The 23,906-nt window shown below is 43.0% G+C and overlaps 1 protein-coding gene across 5 annotated transcripts in view; it reads right to left on the bottom strand.

Annotated features, from left to right (window-relative positions):
• LOC138648856 (RNA-binding protein 4-like) overlaps positions 1-23,767 on the bottom strand; it is a 37,089-nt gene extending 13,322 nt beyond the window's left edge. The window contains exons 1-4 of one of the 5 annotated variants that reach the window (XR_011315201.1): positions 23,427-23,765; positions 14,362-14,425; positions 13,037-13,150; positions 5,150-5,273 (exon numbers count right to left, since the gene is read on the bottom strand). Coding sequence is in view for 2 of the 5 variants with exons in the window: in XM_069738810.1 (XP_069594911.1) it covers positions 12,073-13,107 (1,035 nt within the window). In the remaining 3 variants the exon portion in view is untranslated. Of the gene's footprint in view, positions 1-5,149; positions 5,274-5,400; positions 13,151-14,361; positions 14,426-23,426 lie in introns of those variants that run through there. The other 4 variants (XR_011315200.1, XR_011315202.1, XM_069738810.1 and 1 more) reach the window with 4 other exon arrangements.
• Positions 23,768-23,906: the final 139 nt, after the last annotated feature.

Consider the following 23,906-nt stretch of genomic DNA (forward strand, 5'->3'; position numbering starts at 1 on the left):
ATTTTCTGTGTGTTTTTCACCATAGACTTCACTCAAATCAGTCAAAAGCGCATTAAAAAAATGCATGTTTTTCCTACCAAGAGATGCAGATATTTCTGCATCTATTTCATCTACGTCTGCACAAAGCCAAAGGGTATATGAACATGCTCAGAATTTATAGCAGAAAATTCCGCTGCAAATCCTGTGTTGGTACAAAAACGTTGCGTACATTAAGTGCTTTTTTTATTTTTTGCAAATTTCACCCCCCCCCCCCCCCCACACTCATTAGTGATTGAAATCTGCAGCAGAAAGAATTGAAAAGTTTTCAGGTTTTGTGACAACACTGCGCAGAAAAATATACTTCAAAAACGCAACATGTGCACGTACAATTACCCCAGGCTCTATACACAATGTCTAAGCCCCAAAATATAGCAAAATGATTACCGTATGTGGGCTTTGGAGAGGAAAAAAAACAAAACCCAAACCTATAGGTGTATAAATTGATGCGGGCCGTCTCTTTAGCTCACATGGCTGTATAGGGCTGCCATAGATGAATTTCATCCTTTTGAAGGTGCTGCTGTCGGGTATTGATAAAACGTTTCTCTTTGGGTCAGGAATAGAAAATAATACTTTTCAAAATTGATTCTGAGGTTTCGTGTGCGGTGTTCTCTGTGCAAACTGACGGACATGTTAACCTCACATACTGTTCTTTATACTTTACAGAAAAAAAACTGATTAAAATCATCTTTTAAAGAACCAAAACTTTTTCTCTGCATTGCCATAATTTGTTCTTTGCTGGATAAGCTCTAATTTACATTGGAGGATGGACCTTTCTGATTTTTTTTTCTTTTTGGGAGGTTGAATGAACAAACTATTACCGTATTGTTTTTATTTTTTACATAATTCAGTGCTGACTTTATTCTGTTGGTGCTATTAGAGCAATAGGAAATCTAAAGTTTTGTTTTACTTCTTTGGCACAATATCAGCACATTTTTAAAATTATATATATATATATATACACACACATATACATTTTTCATATATTCAGAGACCAACAATTTTTATTTATTTTTGCATTGATGGAGTAGAATCTTGTCTTTTGCAAGACAAAGGCATTTTTATTGGTAACATTTTTTCTGGTGCTGGCTTTAATGGGTTTTTATTCCATTTTTTGGGGGGATACAGAATAAAGCCAAAATATAAATTCTGGCAATATATTTGTTTTTGCAACGTGACATTTTATCTTTATTCTACGAGTCAATACATTTATGTAAAAATCAAATTAATGTAGGGTTGTTGTTTTTTTTTTTAGTGATGAGCAAATGTCCTGTGATAAGGTGTTATCTGAGCATGCTCAGTTGCTAAGTGAGTGACTGACATGCTTGAAATATATATCAGGAGTCCTGGCAGCTGTTAGGTAATCCCAGCATGTGTTGCGCTAGACACGCAGCCGCGGGGATTTGAACATATTATTCGAGCACGCCGAGGTCACTCGGTTAGCACCCGAGCATGCTCAGATAACACCTTATCCCAGCACGTTCGCTCATCACTAGTTTTATTGCATCCCTAATGCTAAAAAAATTCATTGAAAAAAGCTATGTGAATGCTTGTTTTTTGCAGGATAAATTAATGTTTTAAACAATATTATTTTGCTAACTTTGTTATTAGCATAATAAAACTTATCTACAACATTCACTATATGGGTTAATTTTTACATTTTTTTTTCTATTCCTTCGATGGGCCTTTAAAGGTCCAATCTTCTGATCACAGGTATACTTTGTATACTTCTCATTTTTTTTTTTTGGGGGGGGGGGTATATACAATTGTATAATATCTGACTGGCACTAAGACGTAAGGATTTCATGTGTATCTTGTAATAATAATCTTTATTTTTATATAGCGCTAACATATTCGGCAGCGCTTTACAGTTTGGACACTTTATCATTACTGTCCCCGTTGGCACTCACAATCTAAATTCCCTATCAGTATGTCTTTGGAATGTGGGAGGAAACCCACGCAAACACGGAGAGAACATACAAACTCTTTGCAGATGTTGTCCAAGGTAGGATTAGAACCCAGGACCCCAGCACTGCAAGGCTGCAGAGCTAACCACTGCGCCACCGTGCTGCCTTGATTTGTCCCCACTGACTTCAATGATCATGTTATTTACATGTGGCAACTGAAGCCAGAAGACTGGCATAAACACATTCACAAATCTGTCTTTATGTTTTTGTTCCTCCCTTTTAATAAAATGATTTTGTGTGAGACAATAGTTCAATCCACTTGGCACAAATTGACCTTGAAGACGAAATAACGACTGACATATGGTAGAGTAACCAGGAGTGGTAAGAATTTGGTTATTTTTGGAAGGAATACCCTTGTAATGGGATGTAGTAGAACTTGATATATACAAGTGTGGCATACAGTATACAGCTCAGAACATGTATGGGGCCAGAACACAGTAAAATGAATTTTTCCCCCCTTTTAAACAAAAACATGTAAGGCAACGTTCACATTAGCGTTATGCTAGTTTGCATCGGGCGATGCAGCGGCGACGCATGACGCATGCGCCCCTATATTTAACATGGGGGACGCATGTGTTTTTGTTTGTTGCGTTGTGCGACGCATGCGTCTTTTTTGCCGCAAGCGTCGGACCAAGAAAACGCAACAAGTTGCATTTTTCTTGCGTCCAAATTTCGGCAAAAAACGACGCATGCGTCGCAAAACGCAGCGTTTTTGCGTGCGTTGCGTCGCCGACGCACAACGCTAATGTGAACGTAGCCTTACAAAAAAATACTCCAATTAGAACTTGGCCTTAAAAAAAATAATTCAGACATTTATGGTATGGAAAGAAAGTGCCCTGTACATCTAACAGGCTTGGGTCCCACCTCTTGGATCCTGACCTTACCGAGAACGGAGGACCCCTAAAAGGTCATCAATGTCAGTTTGGAGGGGGACTGATAACCGGGATCCCACCACTCAGAGGTTAAGATCGCGGCTGTGATATAGTCTATAGGAGTTCTGAACACAGACCAGTGTCTGCTTCGACAGCTAAATGGGAGTCACAGGACATCCCCATAGTTGCTGGTCCAAGAGGTGTCCTTTAAGTGGTGATCAATTCTCATTCTTCTCGTTTACTAATGGTCTAGAATCTGGGCTGGGTATATTTCAAGCATTTAAAAAAAAAAATCTGTCTGCAGGTTTTTGCTATGGAATCGAAAAACAAAATGTAGGGTAAGAGACTGACTCCAGCGATGTGTCACTTATTGGGCTGCTTGCTGCAGTTTTGATAAAATCCTCGTTTTCTCTGCTGCAGATTTAGCAGGGCTCCGACTGCTGAGCTCTATATAACCCCCGCCCACACCACTGATTGGCAGTTTACTGACCGTGTACAGAGGAAGCTGCCAATAAGTAGGGGGACAGATCAGCCCAACTTCCAAGCATGCAACACCTAGTCCTGTAGTGATAATCTCCTGCTGATAAAACACTGATTGTAATGAAACTACATAGTAGATATAGAAAAACTGACTGAACAGCAATCTAATCTGAACTGGTGCATAACCAAAAAAAGTCATATAGCAAATAGATTAATGGCTGCACTCAAAATTAATCTGTGCTAGAGCAAGGAAATGTGCGATACATGAAATGGGAATAGCATAATGGCTTGTGAAATATATGAAAAAACATATGAGATTCTTAGCACAAGATTTGGCCAAAAGTTGTGAGCCCATCCACCAATCGTCAAGGTAATCTCAGAACGGATGGGTAAGTGTTCACACTAGGCAGTCAGCTCAGGTACCCATCCGTTCTGAGATTACCTTGACGATTGGTGGATGGACTCACAACTTTTGGCCAAATCCTGTGCTAAGAATCTCATATGTTTTTTCATATATTTCACAAGCCACTATGCTATTCCCATTTCATGTATCGCACATTTCCTTGCTCTAGCAGATTAATTTTGAGTGCAGCCATTAATCTATTTGCTGTAATGAAACTACAGCAGGCCGATGAGCAATTGACAGATCGCCAACATCAGGGTCTCTGCCCCTACATTATGCTGCAAAAGCCTGCTGATAGATTCTCTTTAAAGTGTTATGAGGGTGTCTCAATACATCTTACAACATTTGCCATGTGGATTTTGTAGCAAATTCAAAGACACATAAGGACAGCGCTCAAACCAATGTCATTCAATTGAGCAGTGCAGGCAAGTGGTATTTTTCAGTGACTGAATCTGCTTGTGAAAAAGTCTCATCATGCACTAGATTCTTCCATACGTTGCATGAGTCTCACCCATTTAAGTATACGAGTGAAAAAAAAACCAATGCCATACAGTGCCACAGTAAAGCACCCGATTACTACGGATACAATTCAATGGACTGCACACGGATGACAAGTGTGAAAAGAATTGTTTGGGCTTTCTGGATGAACGGTTTTTTTTTTATAGGGTAGATTTACACGTAAGGATATGTGCACACGTTGCAGATTTGACAGTGGAATTTTCTGTGCAGATTCTGAATTTCTTGGCAGAAAACACAGGTCAGAATCTGCGCCTTTTTTTGGTATGTGCACACGTTGCAGATTTTTGTGCAGATTTCTTCCATTTTTTTTTACCCCTGCAGATTTCTATTATGGAATGGGTGAAGAAACGCAGCAGATCTGCACAAACAATTGACATGGTCCTTTTTTGAATCTGCTGCGTTTTCCGTGCAGATTTTTCCGCACCATTAGCACAGCATTTTTTTTTGCCATCGATTTACTTTGTACTGTAAATGACTTGCAGATCTGCAGCGTTTCTGCGCGGAAAAAAAAAGCTGCAGTTCTGCAGGAAATCTGCAACGTGTGCAAATACCCTAAACGTGGCCATACATATAAGTGTTGAGCAATTCCAAACCAATGCATGTGTGTAGAGCCATCTTGGGGAGGGGGGAAGATTAGGCATGTTGGATGTCAGCATGCACAATCCTTTGTTTGCACAGGAGATAAGCCAGTACCAAAAGTATGGCAGCGGGTAATTCTCCTCACCCCATTGAGAAACATGCATATAGGGAGGTCCGCACGATAACAGTCGACCGGCAGCTTCCTGAGGGTTTGGCTCCTTTACCGATTCATTGCATCCGGGAGAACACATTGAAACAGAATTTATTAACAGTGTAGTGACCTGTTTACTCACCTTTCAGGGACTCCCACCAAACTCTTTCCCTTCTTGTTAGAACCCAACTTTATCTGCTGTCTATTTCACGCATTCAACCATGATTTTTTGGGGGGGACAAAGGGGTTAAAAGTTGGAGATTTGTCTGCAAAAGAAGACAAAGGTGTAGGTTGTTGCATCCGTCTTTTTCAAGTGGCGAAAGCGTTGGACGAGGCGGAAAAAGAAGAGCGGAAGGGTGCGGGTGAGGAACGTCACGGAATCCCCAAACACAGTTCGGTTACAAGACTCAACTATTTAATTACAAAGCAATTTGTCACATTCCACTGGAAATTCAAAACATAGGATATTTAACGACCAAAGCATTTATTTTATTGGTTAAAGGTCCATTCATTCTTAATCCGATCAAAAGCGTTGTGTAATGATAAGTTGCATTTATTTTCTACATTATTTGGTAAAAAAAAAATTGAAATGACCAGAAAGTCCTTCCCGGCATCCAAACCCATCCCTTCTTTCATATTCAGACCTGCACTAAAAAAAAAAAAAAAAAAAAATCGACGTGGTAGCTGTGAGCAATTTTTCTTTTTACACAAGCCACCGTGTTTTAATTAGACAATTAACTACAAATGGCCACCCTTGTGTAAGGAAACAATGCTATGTCTTGAGTAAGAATGAATGGCCTTTTGCTTTTCACACTGACAGGGAGGAGACGGAACGGGTTCTAGGAGAAACGGTGCAGAAAGTTCGGCATCGGATGAAACGTCATATTCAAACTATGCAGCGTCACGGGGTTGGAAAAAGCTCGGTGTGGTATCCTTCCAAATTACGTTTATTGCATCTTTAATCAGCAGTCTTGTGAAATATGGAAAGGGGAAAAAAAAAAACACATTGGCAGGCAAGGGAGACATAAGGGGAAGGAGAAGGAAGGTGCCGGATCGTAGACGGAGGGCTGCAAACAATTTTACGGCAAACGATGGAAGAAGCCGGTAGTTTGACATTTTTTTTTTTGTACAAATGACATAACTTTATAGAAAAGAGGTTATAGAAATGGAGCATGCACGGTATACAGTCACCTATAAGGGAAAAACAAAGTTGTCACCTCTTCAGGCACTGATCACAAATGTAGTGCCTTTTATTATGCATTAATATTTTCAAAAAAAGCTTTACAGATTCCGTTTTGTTAAAAACAAACTCAATTACATGGATGTACGCTTTTTGATCCGTCCCCCGTTAAATAGATTTTCCGTGATTAGAAAAACATGGCTGCTTCCTTGCGAGGTTATGATTCTTTCTAGTATACGCCATTATCTTATATTGCTGAAAGTGCCACTTTAACTGCTTAGTTCATGATGATCCTTTAGAAGTTGCTTTGCACTGCAGCTCTAGCAAGAATCCACGGTCAAGCACCATTTCCAAACGCTCTCCCTGTGTGCGAGTCTCTGCTCGCCTCCCCCCCCATGCTCAAGCAGGGAGAGTGGCGTGCTAGTGCAAGGATTCTTGCTAAAGCTGCAGTTCAAAGCAGCTTCTAAAGGAGCATGATCTAGGCAGTTAAAGTAGCCCTTTCAGCACGAAGTTTTGAGATAGAAGAAAGCAAAATTAGGTAATGGAGAATATTAGGTAATTAGAGGGGAAAAAAAAACCACAACAAAAAAAAACAAAAACACACAGCTCGCCCTTCTAACGATTCAATCAGTGAGGAAGACTGTGATCCACGCCACTACATGGCGTTCATTAGTGCAGGAGAAAGGAAAGATGATCCAGCTTCCACTCCAAAATCCAATGACACATTAAAAAATATAGGTACTTTATTAATTACGTTTTTTTCATACATATAATTTTTTTTCTGTTCACTATCAAAGTTAAAATAATACAAGTACCCACATTTTTTAATACATCCTTGGATTTTGGATGGGAAGCTGGATCATCTTTCCTTTCTCAATGGAGAATATTACATAACTTTGCAAAAACTGATCAATAATTAAAAGCGTTTACGTGAATGCGCCAAGCTGCGGTATAGACATGCACGGCACTGTTTCTAAACTAAAACCGCCATGTATTTCTAATCCTGGGAAAGCCTTGGAAGATTCTCCCATACTATTACTGCTGAAAATCAATAAACCAGCTGACCAAAAACTTCACAGTGGTCTTCACTGGTTGGGTGCACCATCGGGCAATGTTCTGAGGACAGAAGTGTATTGACACGGTGTTGCTTATACAATTGGACTGTTAGCTAGATAACCTTGAATACACAATTATCCTGCTGGCTAATTAACTCATCAGCAGGTTTTTGTTTTTTTTTGTTGTTGTAAAGATCTATTGTGCCAGTCATTAGAAGTTGAACATAAAAGTCATATGCAAATCAGGCTGAGAGTGCATTGTGGGTGTGGCAATGCACTCAGATGTCCAACTGCAGTAACATTACCCTCCAATGCATTTCCAGCCTGATCGGCACATGGTTCCTTGATAGATTTCTCCAGACTACAAGTGATAACACTGATGAGGCCTCATTAAAGTTTAACAGGTAAGAATCAATCCCAAAAATGAGATGTCTTGCTCTTGAACAATCATCGAGATCTCTGCCGAAATGTTCCTCCTATCCTCCGAATACATGTTCCATTATTTCGGTGTGTACTATAAAATGAAGCAAAAAAGTACAGAACTGTCCTATGGCCGTTGATTGTATCCTATCAAACGGTCTCCTTAAATAAAATGTTAGGGGGTGCAGCATTTGCAACCCATAAATTATCCAATAGTGGATTGAAATTTACCCTGAAAACAACTATCTACATCTATTTAACAACTCTAGAAATGTATACATCAAAAACAGTGACATTAATAAATACATTTTACCTATTTTAATATAGTCTTTAATATATATGTGCATTCTGTTTCCTACACAAAAATCGTTTTTTTTTTTCATTTTATTTTTTCTTTTGGAGTATGCCAACGTTACTTACACATCTTAACTTTGTACAGAACTTTATGCAACAACTAGATATCTATAAATTGTAACAACCAGTAGATCTGAACATATCACAAACTATGAAATGGTAAGCTGTGCCGAGGCATTGAAATCACTAGTATCATTGTAAAATGGAATATAATTGCGATTTACCATAGTTTACACTGTTGTGAGAGCAAGTAGGGCGCTCTTATAACATGCACATCGTAGACTACTTTACTATAGGTAGAACTGTACATTCAGACACTATGAAATGCTCTGTGCTTCCACATCACGACCCTCCTGTGAGGGGGCGGAAGTGCGCAGGGGAATAGAGCAAATTACATTATTCCACGTCTTCATTCAATAAGTTCCCAGGATATGAGCACTTTAAAAACCTGTCTAATTTCGACATGTCAGCAATTTACATAGGTGGGAACCCATTTTCTCATGACCGGAATGAAGGGGTCTTAAGATGGCCAGATGTTTTTTACCCTCCCAGACAGCCTCAGGCAGATGCCTTCTCCCATGTGATCTAAATGGCAAAAGTTTGGTAGACAATAAGTCACCGTCAAGACATCTCTGGAGGCAGATTATCTCCAATGAGCACAAAAGATTGGGCATGTTAAAAATCCAACATGCCCGATCCTTCTCTCCCCTGACATGGTCTCATTTTGCAGCAACAGTTCCCTTGCCGATATAGGCAATATCTACACAAAAATGGATCGTGGTATATAAGGACGTACCTCAGAAGCACTGTTGTCCTTTTATTGTTACATGCCCAGGAGGAAAGACACAAGAAGCTCTAAGCAGAGACGCCCCGGAATTGTCATTCCTCAGCGAACGCATCCATTTCTTACAACAGACGTGTCAGGAGACCTAACAGACCCGATATAGAACTTATTGATGACTGGGCGATTAATCTGGAGGGCGCGGCCTCGCTACCTGGAGAGATATAGGGAATTCTTAAAAATGTAACGTGTAAATCTGAAGCAGAACGGCATTTCACCTATTACCGTTTACCTATTCTCCACTCAGTCAGATGGCCATGAACATCTCCTACAATTAAGAAGGATGCAACGTCTGCAAGATCAATGTGCTCATGTACGACTAAAAGTCACTTTATCCTGTTTACTCCATTAGATTCTTATAATCCATTAGGTAACAGATTCATAACCCGTGGTGAAATATAGATTAGAAGGTTGTTTAGTTTTCTCCTCCTGTTAACGGAGGATTGTGGACTCTGTTCGGTGCCTTTATTACAATGTCATACATATATAGATTTTAGTTCTAGTAGTAATAATTAAAACAAAGTCTTCCCAGCTAAGGGTCTTCGGGTACCGTCACACAGTGGCATTTTGATCGCTACGACGGTACGATCCGTGACGCTCCAGCATCGTAACAATATCGCTCCAGCGTCGTAGACTGCTGTCACACTTTGCAATGTACGACGCTGGAGCGATAATTTCATGACGTATGTGCGATGTAGAAGCCGTTGGTTACTATGCGCACATCGTATACGATATATGTTACACCATGCGATCATGCCGCCACAGCGGGACACTAGACGACGAAAGAAAGTTTCAAACGATCTGCTACGACGTACGATTCTCAGCGGGGTCCCTGATCGCAGGAGCGTGTCAGACACTGCGATATCGTAACTATATCGCTCGAACGTCACGAATCGTGCCGTCGTAGCGATCAAAATTGCACTGTGTGACGGTACCCTTAATCCAACAGGTTTAAAGGGGGGGGGGGGTTTATCTGCTGCTGCTGTCCAGACTAAATGACGTTATGACCCCAAAGACCTGCCGGGACGAGTGCACAATCGTCCGGTATCCTGCATGTCTCCTATTCTAATGGCCAGGACATGCGATTCTCAGCGGGTGCGCGGGGTCATAGTGACACTGGCAGGGCTCACTTTCGATGCGGTGAGCAACCCTGGCAGCACCGGGAAATCACTTGGAAGACAATCTCCACACCATATGCTCTAGTCAGACATCTTCATGTCAAGAGGGCGCCCTCTAACAGCCAGAGAGGAGAGCAGCTCTCACTATGGCAGATCCAGTAAGTCCAATTATTAGCTAGCTGGTCATATAATACTACGTTTTGACTGTCCTAGGAGAATTATCTGGCTGGAGGATTGGTACCCCTATTCTAGGGATTGGCTGGAGAAAGGTTGAAAAGTGATAAATGTCTTTAACTATAGCTTTTGGGTGATACTACTTCTACTGTTAATCCAATCAAACCATTACTCTTAAGGTGGCAGACCAGGTTTAGGACAAAAGTCAGCACGCTATGTGACTGCACGCTGCTGAATCGTGACAGCTTGTGGTAACAATTCCCAATATTCTCGTTTTTCGCAGGCGGTCACTTGACTGAGTGCATGCGATTTGCATACTAGATGCTTTCGTCTTATCATTGAGAGAAGTCAGATGAGTCTATTTGGCACATAACCGCATACATTCAGCCAGCCGGATCGCGCCCAGAACACCCGTGGAATCACAAACCGTCACGATTCAAGCCAGGACAGCCCCTTTAACATGTCCTCCACCAGGGTGAATAATCCACAAGATTACACATGAAGGTATTTTTCTACCATTATCAATTTAGGCTTCTGTCATCTCAAGAAATCAACTACTAGAACCAAATGAAGTGGTCACTAGACACATTCCCCCTCCCCCCGCAGCAAGAATGTAGGGGTTAATCAAACATTGGGGAACACCACTAGGATGTGTGTATGGAAAATGGTTATCCTAGTGAAACAAACCCTACTAGTGAAGTTGATTTTAACCAACTACTATTAGACTTCTACCATGTCCTGGATGTAGAAAACCATTATGTTAAAAGAAATCTATCAGGAGGTTTTTGCTATTTAATATAAGAGCAGCATAGGGGGCAGAGAACCTGATTCCAGCAAGGTGTCACTTGCTCAGCAGCTTGCTGTAGTTTCCATACAATCAGTATATTATCAACAGGAGATTATCACTATAGGACTATTTGCCGCTTGCAAGACAACCCAGCTAATCTGTGTGCCCCGCCCCCACCACTGATTGGCAGCGTGCTGACAGTGTACACCGTAAGCGGCCAGTCATGTGGGCGGGCTTATACACAGCTCAACAGTCAGAGCACTGCTAGATCTGCTGAAGAGAAGGGAATCAGGGTCTCCTCCCACTATATCATGCTGCTTTTAGATTACGTAGCAAAAACCCGCTGACAGATTAACCCAATTTAAAGCCAGGTCTGGAATCTACAAATGACTGCTGCAATTATTCTTTTTCTCAATACTTCCATTATATAAGCCTACCAACTAGCCATCTGTCTTCACTCTCCATGCATCCCAGCCTCCAAGTTATGGCCAAGATGAATAGTCCATTCCCAAAACATTTGTACATTCCTCGCGTCTTATATAAAAAATAAGCCTGATTTTTTTTTTTTATGTACTACTTTTAGCTTTATACAATGTGAAATACTATACGCTAACTGGTTATTTTGTGAGCAGCATACTGTATGTACAGATCTCAGGTAGTCCAGATGTCTTGTAAGGCTTACCAAACGAAGAGTTAAACCTGCGCTCCTCCCTGCTGATTAGTACCAAGCTTGTCGTAATACCTAATAATTTCCCATGGCTCCTAATCCTGCCTATACTTGGAATACAAAGACTTGTGTATGTGTGTATATATATATACACATACACGCATATATACACTGTTTGATAATTGCTTGTAGAGGATTAAGTCCTTATTAAAAAAAAAAAGAAACATGCTAATATTTTAGTTTCTCTAACCTGTACAAAACAGGAACTATTAAACTGACTAACATTAAAACAGTATATTAACCATTATTTTCCCATTTTCTGCATCCCTATCTTATGAGCAGACAGAGGATTAAATCCGGCCAGTCGGTTAATTTATGTAATCTCTCAACTTTCTGAAGAAGGTAAAGGAAGAAGCAGACTGGGGTAAAAAAAGAAAAAAAGAAAAAGGTGTGTGTGGATTTGTGTGGCTTAGTAAGTTTGGCTGTACTGGCCTGCATACCCATTAGCATATTTGTCGTAGTACTCGGCGGGACTGTAACCGGCTGCTCCCAGGCTATACTGAGAGAATGCAGACGCATAGGCTTGGCTGTAACTCTGGTTGTAGGCTTGAGTTGTACCATACGGATCGGCGTATTGTGCCATAACTGCGGCCGCTGCTGCCGTTCTTCGCCCGACAGGACTTCTGTCCCTGTAAGCTGCCGGAGCCAAGGCTGTACTGATTGACGGTTGTGCTTGAGGAGCAGCAGCAGCGGCGGCAGCTACAGGGGCAGCTGGCAGGGCTGCAGCGGCTGCGGCCACCACGGCGGCTGGAGTAAGGGCTCTGTCATACGTAGCACGGGCACCAAGCCCACTTCTGTCGTAGAAGTCGTAGGTGTACCTCTCATAGTACTCCCTTTCATACCAAGAGCGTGGTGGAAATGGAGAGAAAGGAGCTGGGGGTGGTGGAATACGTCCACGGTGGAAATAATAAGAAGGTGGCGGGGGAGGTGGTGGTGGAGGCGCACTGGAACTTGCCACCACGGCTGCGGAGGACAGCTTGGAGTTCTTTGGAGCGTTGTTGCTTTTAGACAGCGTGACGAAGATCTTCTGGTCTTCCAGAGGAGAGTCGTTAAGGTGCAAAATGGCATCCATGGCTTCCCTCTCCTTGGCCATGTGCACAAAAGCATAATTTTTGACAATGTCACACTCTACAACTTTGCCAAACTTTTCGAACAACTCTTTTACTTGTGATGTGGTCGCTCTGCTTGACACATTGCCCACGTAGATTTTGGTGGCATTACGGATCTTCGAGGTTGCGTATTCCACAGTGAGGTGAGAACCATAGAATTCTTGTTTGTGCAGCTCACCGATGGCACGATGGGCATCTTGCTCACGCTCCATATGAACAAAGGCATAATTTTTGAGGATATCACACTCATTTACCTGGCCATACCTCTCAAAGAGCTTCTTTAGTTCTTCAGGAGAAGCAGATGGTGATACACCACCCACAAAAATCTTCACCATGGCTTGGGCTGCTGTTCACGTATATACCAATTATTTTGTTCCCCTTTTAGTCAGAAAAGAAGAAAAAGACAAAGACATCGCATTACTAGACAAAATAGTTCAGGAAGAAAACACACCATTTGTCCTGACATTTTCATATTCTTGAGGGATTTTCCAAGATTAGGAAAATTGTGACCAGAAGTACAATTTTTTGAATTAAGTAAAAAAAAAGTTTACTCACCCTCCCTGGGTCCATTGCGAAGTCTCCATACTGCTGTTGGCTGCAGCGCTAACAGTGTCGACAGCGCAGCAGCCAGTAACTGAGCTTGGCGGCACGAGCCGCCCAGCGTCAGTGTTCACCTACTGGCTGTAGCGCTGTCGACGTGATGTCAACGCTGCAGATAATAATGGGAAAGCAGTGGAGACTCAGATTTAGACTTGGAGAGGGCGAGTAAAGCACAGTTTGCTTTTTAAACAAACAGCACTAGGGGTCAGGGCTTTTCTGAAAATGGAAAGGCCCTTTAAATGGTCAAGCGCATTTCAAGGAGCTTTACATAAATTAATAGTACAAGCAAATATAGGAAAGTTTAGAATTTTTCCTATCACAGAAATGAGCTTTTTTTGTCCTCTTATAAGCCACTTTTCCTCCCCCTGAATCCTGAACTGATCCGTCACTTCACAAAAAAAAAAAAGCTATGAAAGTTCTCTAACATTGTCACTGATGAAATGTATTTTGTAGAAGAGGAAAATTACAGTATAGGTTAAAATCTCACCTCTGAAGATCTTTAGACAAACAAAGCACTAATTAGGCACACACAATTTGTGTTAGGACTCCCAAGAAACATCCAGAAATGTGATGTGTGAAAAAAGTTCTTTTAACATTTCGAGTGAGCCTTTGTGCATTTACTGACGTATACCTCTGATGAAAGGCCCCATGTAAAGGCCCACGGTAAATGGAAGCCCTTGGTATAGTGTAGTTTGTCAGGCTATGCTATGCAGTTTATAAAAAAAAAAAAAAGATAAATGTTAAAAAAAAAAGGCCCAATACTGACCCTGGGATAGCACACTGTTAACAGTGACCAAAATCTGTGTGATTCATTAATAACCAATCTCTGCTTCTTATCACTGAGCCCACTGTTAACCCATTTACACATATTTTCCACAAATCCCATTGCTTATTTTACGTACCATGTTAACATGTTTTATGTTCATATTCAGTGTGTGATCTAGGGCGTCATTTTTAGGAATTTACGGTGATAATATATGACAACGTACCTTTTATTAATGACCTTGAAGAGGACACGGGGTCAAATTTCAAACTTGCAGATAATTCTAAACTCTGCAAGGTAATCAACATAGGAGGAGAATTTAATGTTACATAGAGGCTTACGTACGCTGCAGGCGTGGGCTGAGGAATGGCAACTGAAATTTAATATAGATAAATGTAAAATCATGCACTTGGGCAGAAGAAATAAATGTACAATTACGTACTGCAAGGTAAAATGGTGACTGAAGAAAACTTGGGTGAATGGGGCAACAGCACATTCAACATTAGTGACCAGTGCCAGGCAGCTGCTGCCAAGGAAAACAAAATTACAGACTAAAAGACAAGTACATAGTTTTGTGTCTATACAAGTCATTAGTGCAACCACACTTAAAATAAGCTGGACAATTTTGGGCTCTGGTATATAAATAGGACATAGCTAAACTAGAGCTGGTTCCCAGAAGAGCGACATAGGTTATTAAGGGAATAAGTGGACTGCCAAACCAAGATGGGTCAACCTTGGGGTTAATTCAGTTAGCAAAAAGACGACCAATTTTTATAAAGTACAAATACACAAAAGGATAATACAGAGTTCTACGCAATGTAGAGGAGGGAAGGAATTTTTCCCCTAAGGAAAGGAGCAGACAAGCGGATTTACTGTCTGAATGCAATCCGACAAAACATTGGATAGCACTCAGATCTGTTGGGGTATGTGCACACATTGCGGTTTTTACTGCAGATCCGCAGCAGTTTTCCATGCGGTGTACAGTACCATGTAAACCTATAGAAAATAAAAATCGCTGTGCACATGCTGCGGGAAAAAACGCAGCGGTTTATTTTCCGCAGCATGTCAATTCTTTGTGCGGAATCCGCAACGGTTTTACACCTGCTCCATATTAGAAAACTGCAGGTGTAACACCGCAGTAGAATCCGCACAAAAACCACGATAAATCCGCAGGACAAACGCAGTGTTTTTGCCCTGCGGATTTATCAAAATCAGTGCGGAAACATCCGCACACCAGTCCGCAACGTGTGCACATAGCCGAAGTCTATGGGGCCGTGTACATGTCTTGATTTTTTTTACTAGGACAGAGACAAGTACAAAAAAAAAATGCCACTCTTGAGTTTGAGCAAATAGCTGGATCACACTCTGCCATGCAAGCGCGTGGAAACAATTGGACTGCACTTGGATGCCATCTGATTGCAGTCAGATTTCAGCAAACTGACACAATGGAGAAGATAAGGGTACTTTCACACTAGCGTTTTTTTAAATCCGTCACAATGCGTCGTTTTGCAGAAAAAACGCATCCTGCAAAAGTGCTTGCAGGATGCGTTTTTTCCCCATAGACTTCTATTGACGACGCATTTGCGACGGATTGGCACACTTCGCATCCGTCTTGCGACGGATGCGTCGTGCTTTGGCGGACCGTCGGGAGAAAAAAAACCCTACATGTAACGTTTTTTTCTCCCGACGGAGCGCTTTTTACGACCGCGCATGTGCGGCCGGAACTCCGCCCCCACCTCCCCGCACCTTACAATGGGGCAGCGGATGCGCCGGAAAAATGCATCCGCTGCACCCATTGTGCAATGCAGCAAACGCTAGCGTCGGAATCTCTCCCCGACGCATTGCGACGGGGAGATTCCGATGCTAGTGTGAAAGAAGCCTAAGAGACATTTTTTTCTCCATCTTCTCATCTGAGTCGGATCACATTATGCTCACACTGCGATCAGAGTGTCATTTACATAACCGGCCCAATTCTCTCGGATGAGAGAATCCACGGCCATCTGCACCCAGCCTAATATGGCACAACTGGCATCTGCCTCATGGGGTTTTGGCCTCCCTCTGGATCAACAGGTTAGGTTATAGGTCAGACTTCTGTCTTCTTTCAACCTGGATGTGCAATACAAAAATGATATAGTGGTAGCCCCCTGTGCTCTGAAAGCTTGCCAATATAATGTTTCTGGTCAGCCAATAAAGGTATCACTCTTAGGTTATGTTTCTAAGATGCATTTTTAGAGGGCTTTTTTTTTTTTGCACCCAATCCTGCTCTTTTGGCAGGAAAGCTGCTTAAAACAAAAAAGCAAGTTTTCCTGAGTTTTCTGCACCAAAGACGCAGCAAAACCTGATACCGGCATTTATGCACATACTCATGCTTTCTACAAGTTTAAAAAACGCTGCAAAAAAAAAAAAAAGCACTGGAAAAAAAAAATACTGAAAGTAGTCCAGTTTTCCCATTCAGTTAGGAAAATCCCTCACTGTGCATGAGATTTCTGAAATCGCATAGCTTTTACTCGTACCGTAAAACACAGCTTTTAATTTGCATAAAAAAAAAAACGCAGCAAAAAACGCAACGAAGATATCCTTAGAATACTTGTCTTTTTGGCAATAAAAGTATTTACAAACTTAAAATTACAAGTAAAGGTTTGCAATGGAAATATTCACATAAAGTCATCTGCTGCACAGCGTTCTGCAAGCTTCCTAAACCAGAAAATTGTCTTGTAAAACATTTTCTAATTAATGAAAAAATTATATATATATATATATATATATATATATATATATATATATATATATATATATATATATATATATATAACACTGCACAAGGATGGGATGTTGTATTTGCACAGCACAGGCTTTCATTCGGGATTAGTGTCAACTGATTTGGCTTGATTGCCAGGTCTTCCCCTGTGTATAAGGGTACCGTCACACAGTGGCATTTTGATCGCTACGACGGCACGATTCGTGACGTTCCAGCGATATATCCGTGACGTTCCAGCGATCTCGCAGTGTCTGACAGGCTCCTGCGATCAGGGACCCCGCTGAGAATCGTACGTTGTAGCAGATCGTTTGAAACTTTCTTTCGTCATCTAGTGTCCCGCTGTGGCGGCATGATCGCATGGTGTAACAAAGGTGTGCACGATATTGTATACGATGTGCGCATAGTAACCAACGGCTTCTACATCGCACATACGTCATGAAATTATCGCTCCAGCGTCGTACATTGCAAAGTGTGACAGCAGTCGCTGGAGCGATATTGTTACGATGCTGGAGCGTCACGGATCGTGCCGTCGTAGCGATCAAAATGCCACTGTGTGACGGTACCCTAAGGCTGCTGTCACACTAGCAGTATTTGGTCAGTATTTTACATCAGTATTTGTAAGCCAAAACCAGGAGTGGAACAAATAGAGGAAAAGTATAATAGAAACATATGCACCACTTCTGGATTTATCACCCACTCCTGGTTTTGGCTTACAAATACTGATGTAAAATACTGACCAAATCCTGATAGTGTGACGACAGCCTAATACCTGGATGTTTAAAGATAAAGTACTGTGCAAAAGTTTTAGACATGTGTGGAAAGAATTCAGCAAAGCAGCAGATACTTACATAACATGCCATCAAGGAGGCGCCTGTCTCCAAACTTAGGCTATGTTCACACGTTGCGTTTTTTTGCTGCGATTTTTTAATGCCAAGTTTAAGCTGCTTACAAAAAGGAGGTTTTGCTAAGTTTTAGCAGCGTTTTTGTCAGGGCGCATAAAAAAATAAAAAAATTGGATTCAACTTCATCAGCTTTTGACACCAAAAACGCGGCAAAACATGATACTCGCGTTTTTTGTTTAGTTTTCGTACTACCCATTGCTTTCAATGGGGGATAGACGCTGAAATAAGTGACATGCTGCAGTTTGCAAAAACCAAGCACTAATGAGAGAGCAGTCAGAAAAAAACCAAAAACAAACCAAAGCTGTGTGCATGACTTCTGAAATCTCATTGACTCTGCTGGTGCAGCTAAAAATGTGCATTTAAAACCGCTGGGGGGAAAAACAGCTGCAAAAACGCAACGTCTGAACATAATCTTAGAAAGACAATGACCCCAAACATACAGCCAATGTCATTTTGACCTTTCGTCAGTGTAAAGAAGAACAAGGAGCCTTAGATGTGAAGATACGACCCACCAGAGCCCTGGTCTCAGCATCATGCAGTCTGTCTGGGATTACATGAACAGATAGAAGGATTTATACACGCGACATCCACAGAAGATCTGTGGTCAGTTCTCCAATATGATGGGAACAACCTCCCTGCAGAGTTCCTTTAAAAGCTGTGTACACGTACATCTAGAAGTGGTGCTGCTTTTAAGACGAAGGGCGGTCACAGCAACTATTGATTTGATTTAATTTCCCTTTTTGTACCTTCAAAAGGGTTGTCTCACAACCTGTTGCATTTTTGGAGTTTAAGACGCACTTTTTTCCCCTCCAAATTTGGGAGGAAAATGGGGGTGCCTCTTATAATCAAAGTGAGCTTACAGGTGGGGTGTGGGGAAGGGAGTTTGGCAGCAGTGTAGCGGGGTCACAGGAGGCAGAGTCAAAAGCGGGGCGATGCTGCAGTGCCTGGGGACTCAGATGTCGGTGCCATAATCTTCGGGAAAATGGCTGACGAATGTCCAGATCGAGCTTTCAGGAGATAAGGTCTCATCTTCCGAGATCTCAATATGCACACGTGCCACCGCTGGCAGCCATTTTTCCAAAGCCCACCGCAGGGAACTGAATGGCAAAGGAGAGTCCGCCCGCCCGCGGTCCGGCGCCTACTATCTTTATAGGATGACGCCGTCTTCTTGTCTTCACGCTGCGGATCCGGCGCAGGCGTACTTTGTCTGACCTGTTGAAGGCAGAGCACAGTACTGCAGTGCACAGGGAAAGGACAGAGGCCCGGCGCCTGCGCACTGCAGTAATTTGCTCTGCCCTCAACAGGGCAGACAAAGTACGCCTGTGCCGGAGCGTGAAGACAAGAAGAGGACGTCATCGTAAGAAGATAGGAGGCCCCGAACCGGACTGCGACACCCATCGGACAGGACCGCCAGCCCAGGTGGGCCTCTCTGACCTTTCCGCGCCTGCACACTGCAGTACTTTGCTCTGCCCTCAACAGGCCAGACAAAGTACGCCTGCGCCGGAGCGTGAAGACCAGAAGAGGACGTTATCCTATGAAGATGGGAGGCCCCGCACCGGACCGCAAAGCCACATTCATCGGATCGGACCGCCCAGCCCAGGTGAGTATAATCTAACCTCTTTTTCTCATCTTTCAGGTTACATCGGGGGTTTATCTACAGCATAACAGAATGCTGTAGATAAGCCCCTGATGACGGTGGGTTTAGCTCACCTTCGATTTTGGGGGTGACAGGTTCCCTTTACCTTAGTTTGTGGGAAAACTCCTTTATGGGAACATTCCCACGATGAGTATTTGGTGAGTTTTGATGTTGCAGCATTTCTGCATCCATAAATTAATTGCATTTTTTTTAAAAAATGTGTAACGTAAAAAAAAAAAAAAAACCTAATTGTGGGACCTGTAATTATAAAAAAATATTTTTTTAAAGCATTCTTACTTCCCAGTATTTTTTCCACTGTACTGAGTATAATAAAAAATTTAAAATAGATTCCATGCTCCCCATAAAAAGTTTTATTAAAATATATATATGATAGATATATTTGGTATTGTCGAGTGCATCAAAATGGTCAGAATGAAAGATGCTACTTATGGTGAATTAATATTAAAAATAAAGTCCAGACCCCGCAGGTTTGTCACCTCAGATGCTCAAAAACACCATATAGAGAAATATAGTTATATGTACCCCAAAATGGTACCAATAAAAACTGAAGCTAATCCTGCAAAAACACTCCAGCACTACTGGATTGAACGGAGAACATAATAGTATGCATCATTTATAATTCACTTGCGGTAAAACTTAAGATTACGGTGCAGAATCAACCCAAAGTTGTAGTGGAAACAGACACATAGCAATAGTAAAACTTTTTAGGATGAAAGTTCTCTGTATATTTTGTAGCCACTTTAAGATCGGAGGAGGCCCGGGTCCTGAGACCTCCACTGACTGCAGAAAAGTGTGCCGATAGAGAAGCAGGAGCGCACAGCCTCGGCCTGAGCGAGCGTAGTACAGGTATAAAGATACATTAGAAATCTTATTTCTACGATATTGATAATGCATTTTATGCTCGACCTTAGGAAGTAGCTGTGCCTGTGCTCTCCTGCCTCACAAGCAGCACACTTTTCAGCAGTTACCTTTGGACCCGGGAGCCAAAAGATCTGGAGATATGGAAAATGCCTATAAAACTATTTGAAAAAATAAATAAGGTTTAGTTACTCTTGGTTACACTCGCCAGCAAAAATGGGACTCATTGCTGAAAAGGATAGACTTTCATTCCAGTCTCCATTGCCTCTGCACCATGATGCCCTATGAGAACGGTGGCATGAGGTCAGTAGAGCATCTGTAGCTGGATGTCGAGTAACTGGTTTCTGATGGTTTGTGTAGAACCTGTTTGATGCCACACTATAGAATGGATAACTACGTGCCATGCTTCAAATTTTTGTTGAGACCACCAATAATGAAGGGATGTGTCACAGTTCCTACTTGGTTTAGGATGTGAGGTGGCATATAATATGTACGGTAGTCGGACCCCTCTAGTCTTTGCTCCAGGTCACTAACAGCGCAATGTATTAATTTCTGTATGTGGCGCTCTTACTCTATACTAAATATATTAAGGTTTTGAAAATGTTGTTTCCATTTTTCCATCACTGTGATTTCCATAATTCCAAGACTTCTTTCAAGGTGTTGCATTTCCAATGTTAAGGAGTGTATATATACACATATCACAGAAGAATACAACTTAGGCACAAGTGTAAAAAAAAAAAAATGAATTGAAATAAAAAGAAATCTTAGCAAATGATGTCAGGTAGTAAGATCCCTCTCTATTGGCAACGAAACACTACACGGGGTAACTGGCTTTGTTATACAAGTGCGCTGACCAACATCAATAAATGTCTCAATGTCTGTGTACGGCCTCGGTCAGACGTCTGTTTTTATATTCAGGTTTTTTCACATGCCTGATTTTTTTTGTGGACTTAATATCCACAAAAAATTGAGACATGTCTGGGCTGTTTATTTTTGTTTCTTTTTTTAAAATCTGGACCAAACTTGCCCCATTCAGATCAACAGGTCTGAAAAAACAACAAAACAACAGCACAAAAACAATCTAAGTGCTGCCAATTTTAACCATTTGATGGCTAGAAGCCTAGACATTTTTTTCTTTTTTGAGTATGTGAAAACTCTGATATGTACCAAAATGAATGAAACAAATCCAAACTCACTGCTGAAAAGTTTTTTTCATGTATGCAAAAAAACCACGTGGCGTAAATGAAGCCGTTGGTTCTTATCCAACCATACTAATCAGAGAGCCTTAAGGTACCTTCACACAACGATTTCGTTAACGATATCGTTGCTTTTTGTGACGTAGCAACAATATCGTTAACGAAATCGTTATGTGTGACAGCGACCAACGATCAGGCCCCTGCTGGGAGATCGTTGGTCGCTGGGGAATGATCAGGACCTTTTTTTTGGTCGCTGATCACCCGCTGTCATCGCTGGATCAGCGTGTGTGACGCCGATCCAGCGATGTGTTCACTGGTAACCAGGGTAAACATCGGGTTACTAAGCGCAGGGCCGCGCTTAGTAACCCGATGTTTACCCTGGTTACCATTGTAAAAGTTAAAAAAAAACAAACAGTACATACTTACATTCCGGTGTCAGCTTCCCGCATTGACTGTGAGCTCCGGCCGTAAAGCAGAGCGGTGACGTCACCGCTGTGCTCTGCTTTACGGCCGGCGCTGACACAGTGCAGGGAAGCTGACGCCGGGGGACGTGACAGACACCGGAATGTAAGTATGTAGTGTTTGTTTTTTTTTACTTTTACAATGAACCAGGTAAACATTGGGTTACTAAGCGCGGCCCTGCACTTAGTAACCCGATGTTTACCCTGGTTACCCGGAGACTTGGCATCGTTGGTTGCTGGAGAGCGGTCTGTGTGACAGCTCTCCAGCGACCACACAACGACCTAAACAGCGACGCTGCAGCGATCGGCATCATTGTCTATATCGCTGCAGTGTCGCTTAATGTGACGGTACCTTTAGAGAAGCAACGGGGATGACGAAACATTGCAGGGGGCCAACGTGTCAGATATATCAATGCTGTCTAGGTTTGTAGTAAACAATGTAAACCCCTATGGGGGCTATAATGGGGGGATACTCTAATGTGTATGGGGAGCCTATAGAGAGCTAGGACCCCGATATTCAGGCATGTCTCACTGACACATACTGGACTTGGCCTAACCAGAAGCGTATGCAGCAAAACTAAAACCGTGCCCCCAATTATCAGATGCAGAGCAGTAATGGTGCCAATCCTCTCATATGGGCAGAAATGTGACTGCAGGACCCCTGCAAATAATAGGACCCCACAGATCACAAGTGGTGTAGAAAGACCGATGGGGCACCAGAGAAACGTAACAAGGGGGGTAGAGCGTTCCTTTAGAACTTTGAGGAGCGCCTCTTTATGTGAACTGTTAAACTTAAGCAAAAGGTGCATGGAGTCAGTGGGGCCAAATTCCCCTCCCGTGGAGAGACCACCACATAGTCCCCTGTGGAGGAGACCACATAACCCCCCCCCCCCCCCACACACACACACACCGTGGGGAGGGGACCACATTATTCCCCCCCCCCGTGGGGTGGGGGACCACATTATTCCCCCCCCCCCGTGGGGTGGGGGACCACATTATTCCCCCCCCCCCCCCCGTGGGGTGGGGGACCACATTATTCCCCCCCCCCGTGGGGACCACATTATTCCCCCCCCCCCCGTGGGGTGGGGACCACATTACAACCCCCCCCCGGAGAGGGACCACATTCCCCCCGTGGAGAGGGGCCGCCGTGCTCCCTGCTCGGCCACTTCGCTGGGATAAGTTGCTCCGCACGGTGGCGGTCAGTGTGAACACCTCCACGGCCCTCCTGCCGCCAGGTAGCCGCGCCCCCGCCCTCCTTTGTTCTCCCGCTCGCCCCTGTGCGGCTCCCAAGTTTTCTCCCCGTCAGTCCCGCTCCCTCCCGTCCGCCTTCTTTGTGTCTCCAGCCTTCCCCTCCGAGCAGCCCGCCGCTCCTCTCTAGGCCGCACCTACAGCCTGCTGCCCGCCGCCTCATGCTCCGCTGTCCCGTCACGGGAACCTTTCCTGCCCGGGGATCACTCACCCGCTCCTCTGCTCCTTTCCTCTCGGCGCTTCCACACACAATCCGACACACAAAAGATGGCCGGACCGCCTGGTCACACGCCGGCAACGCCGCATCCCCATGGCAACCCTCAACCAATCAGCGCCTGCCGGTACCCGGCTGATGGACGCCGCGCGGCCTCATTGCTTGTACTGGCAGCGCGAGCCTGAGGCCAGGTCACGTGACAGGGGGCCCAGGGCGGGAAACTCTCTGTCACCCCGAGGCCGGAAGTCCCCGCGCCATTGTCTGTGAGGAGCTAGGCTACTTCTATGTACATAGACTGTAATGTACATATTCCCCATAAGCCATGGCTCGTTCACACTGGCAGGATTTCCACTAACAAAAACAAAACCGCACTACATTCCTACTATAATTATACGAGAAGCGCTGACATAAAACGTCATTCTTCAACTCATTGTGCATATACGCATAAAGTTGTTGAAAAAAAAAACCACTTCTCAA

Source organism: Ranitomeya imitator, chromosome 9 (genome assembly GCF_032444005.1).
Source record: "Ranitomeya imitator isolate aRanImi1 chromosome 9, aRanImi1.pri, whole genome shotgun sequence".
NCBI lineage: Eukaryota > Metazoa > Chordata > Amphibia > Anura > Dendrobatidae > Ranitomeya > Ranitomeya imitator.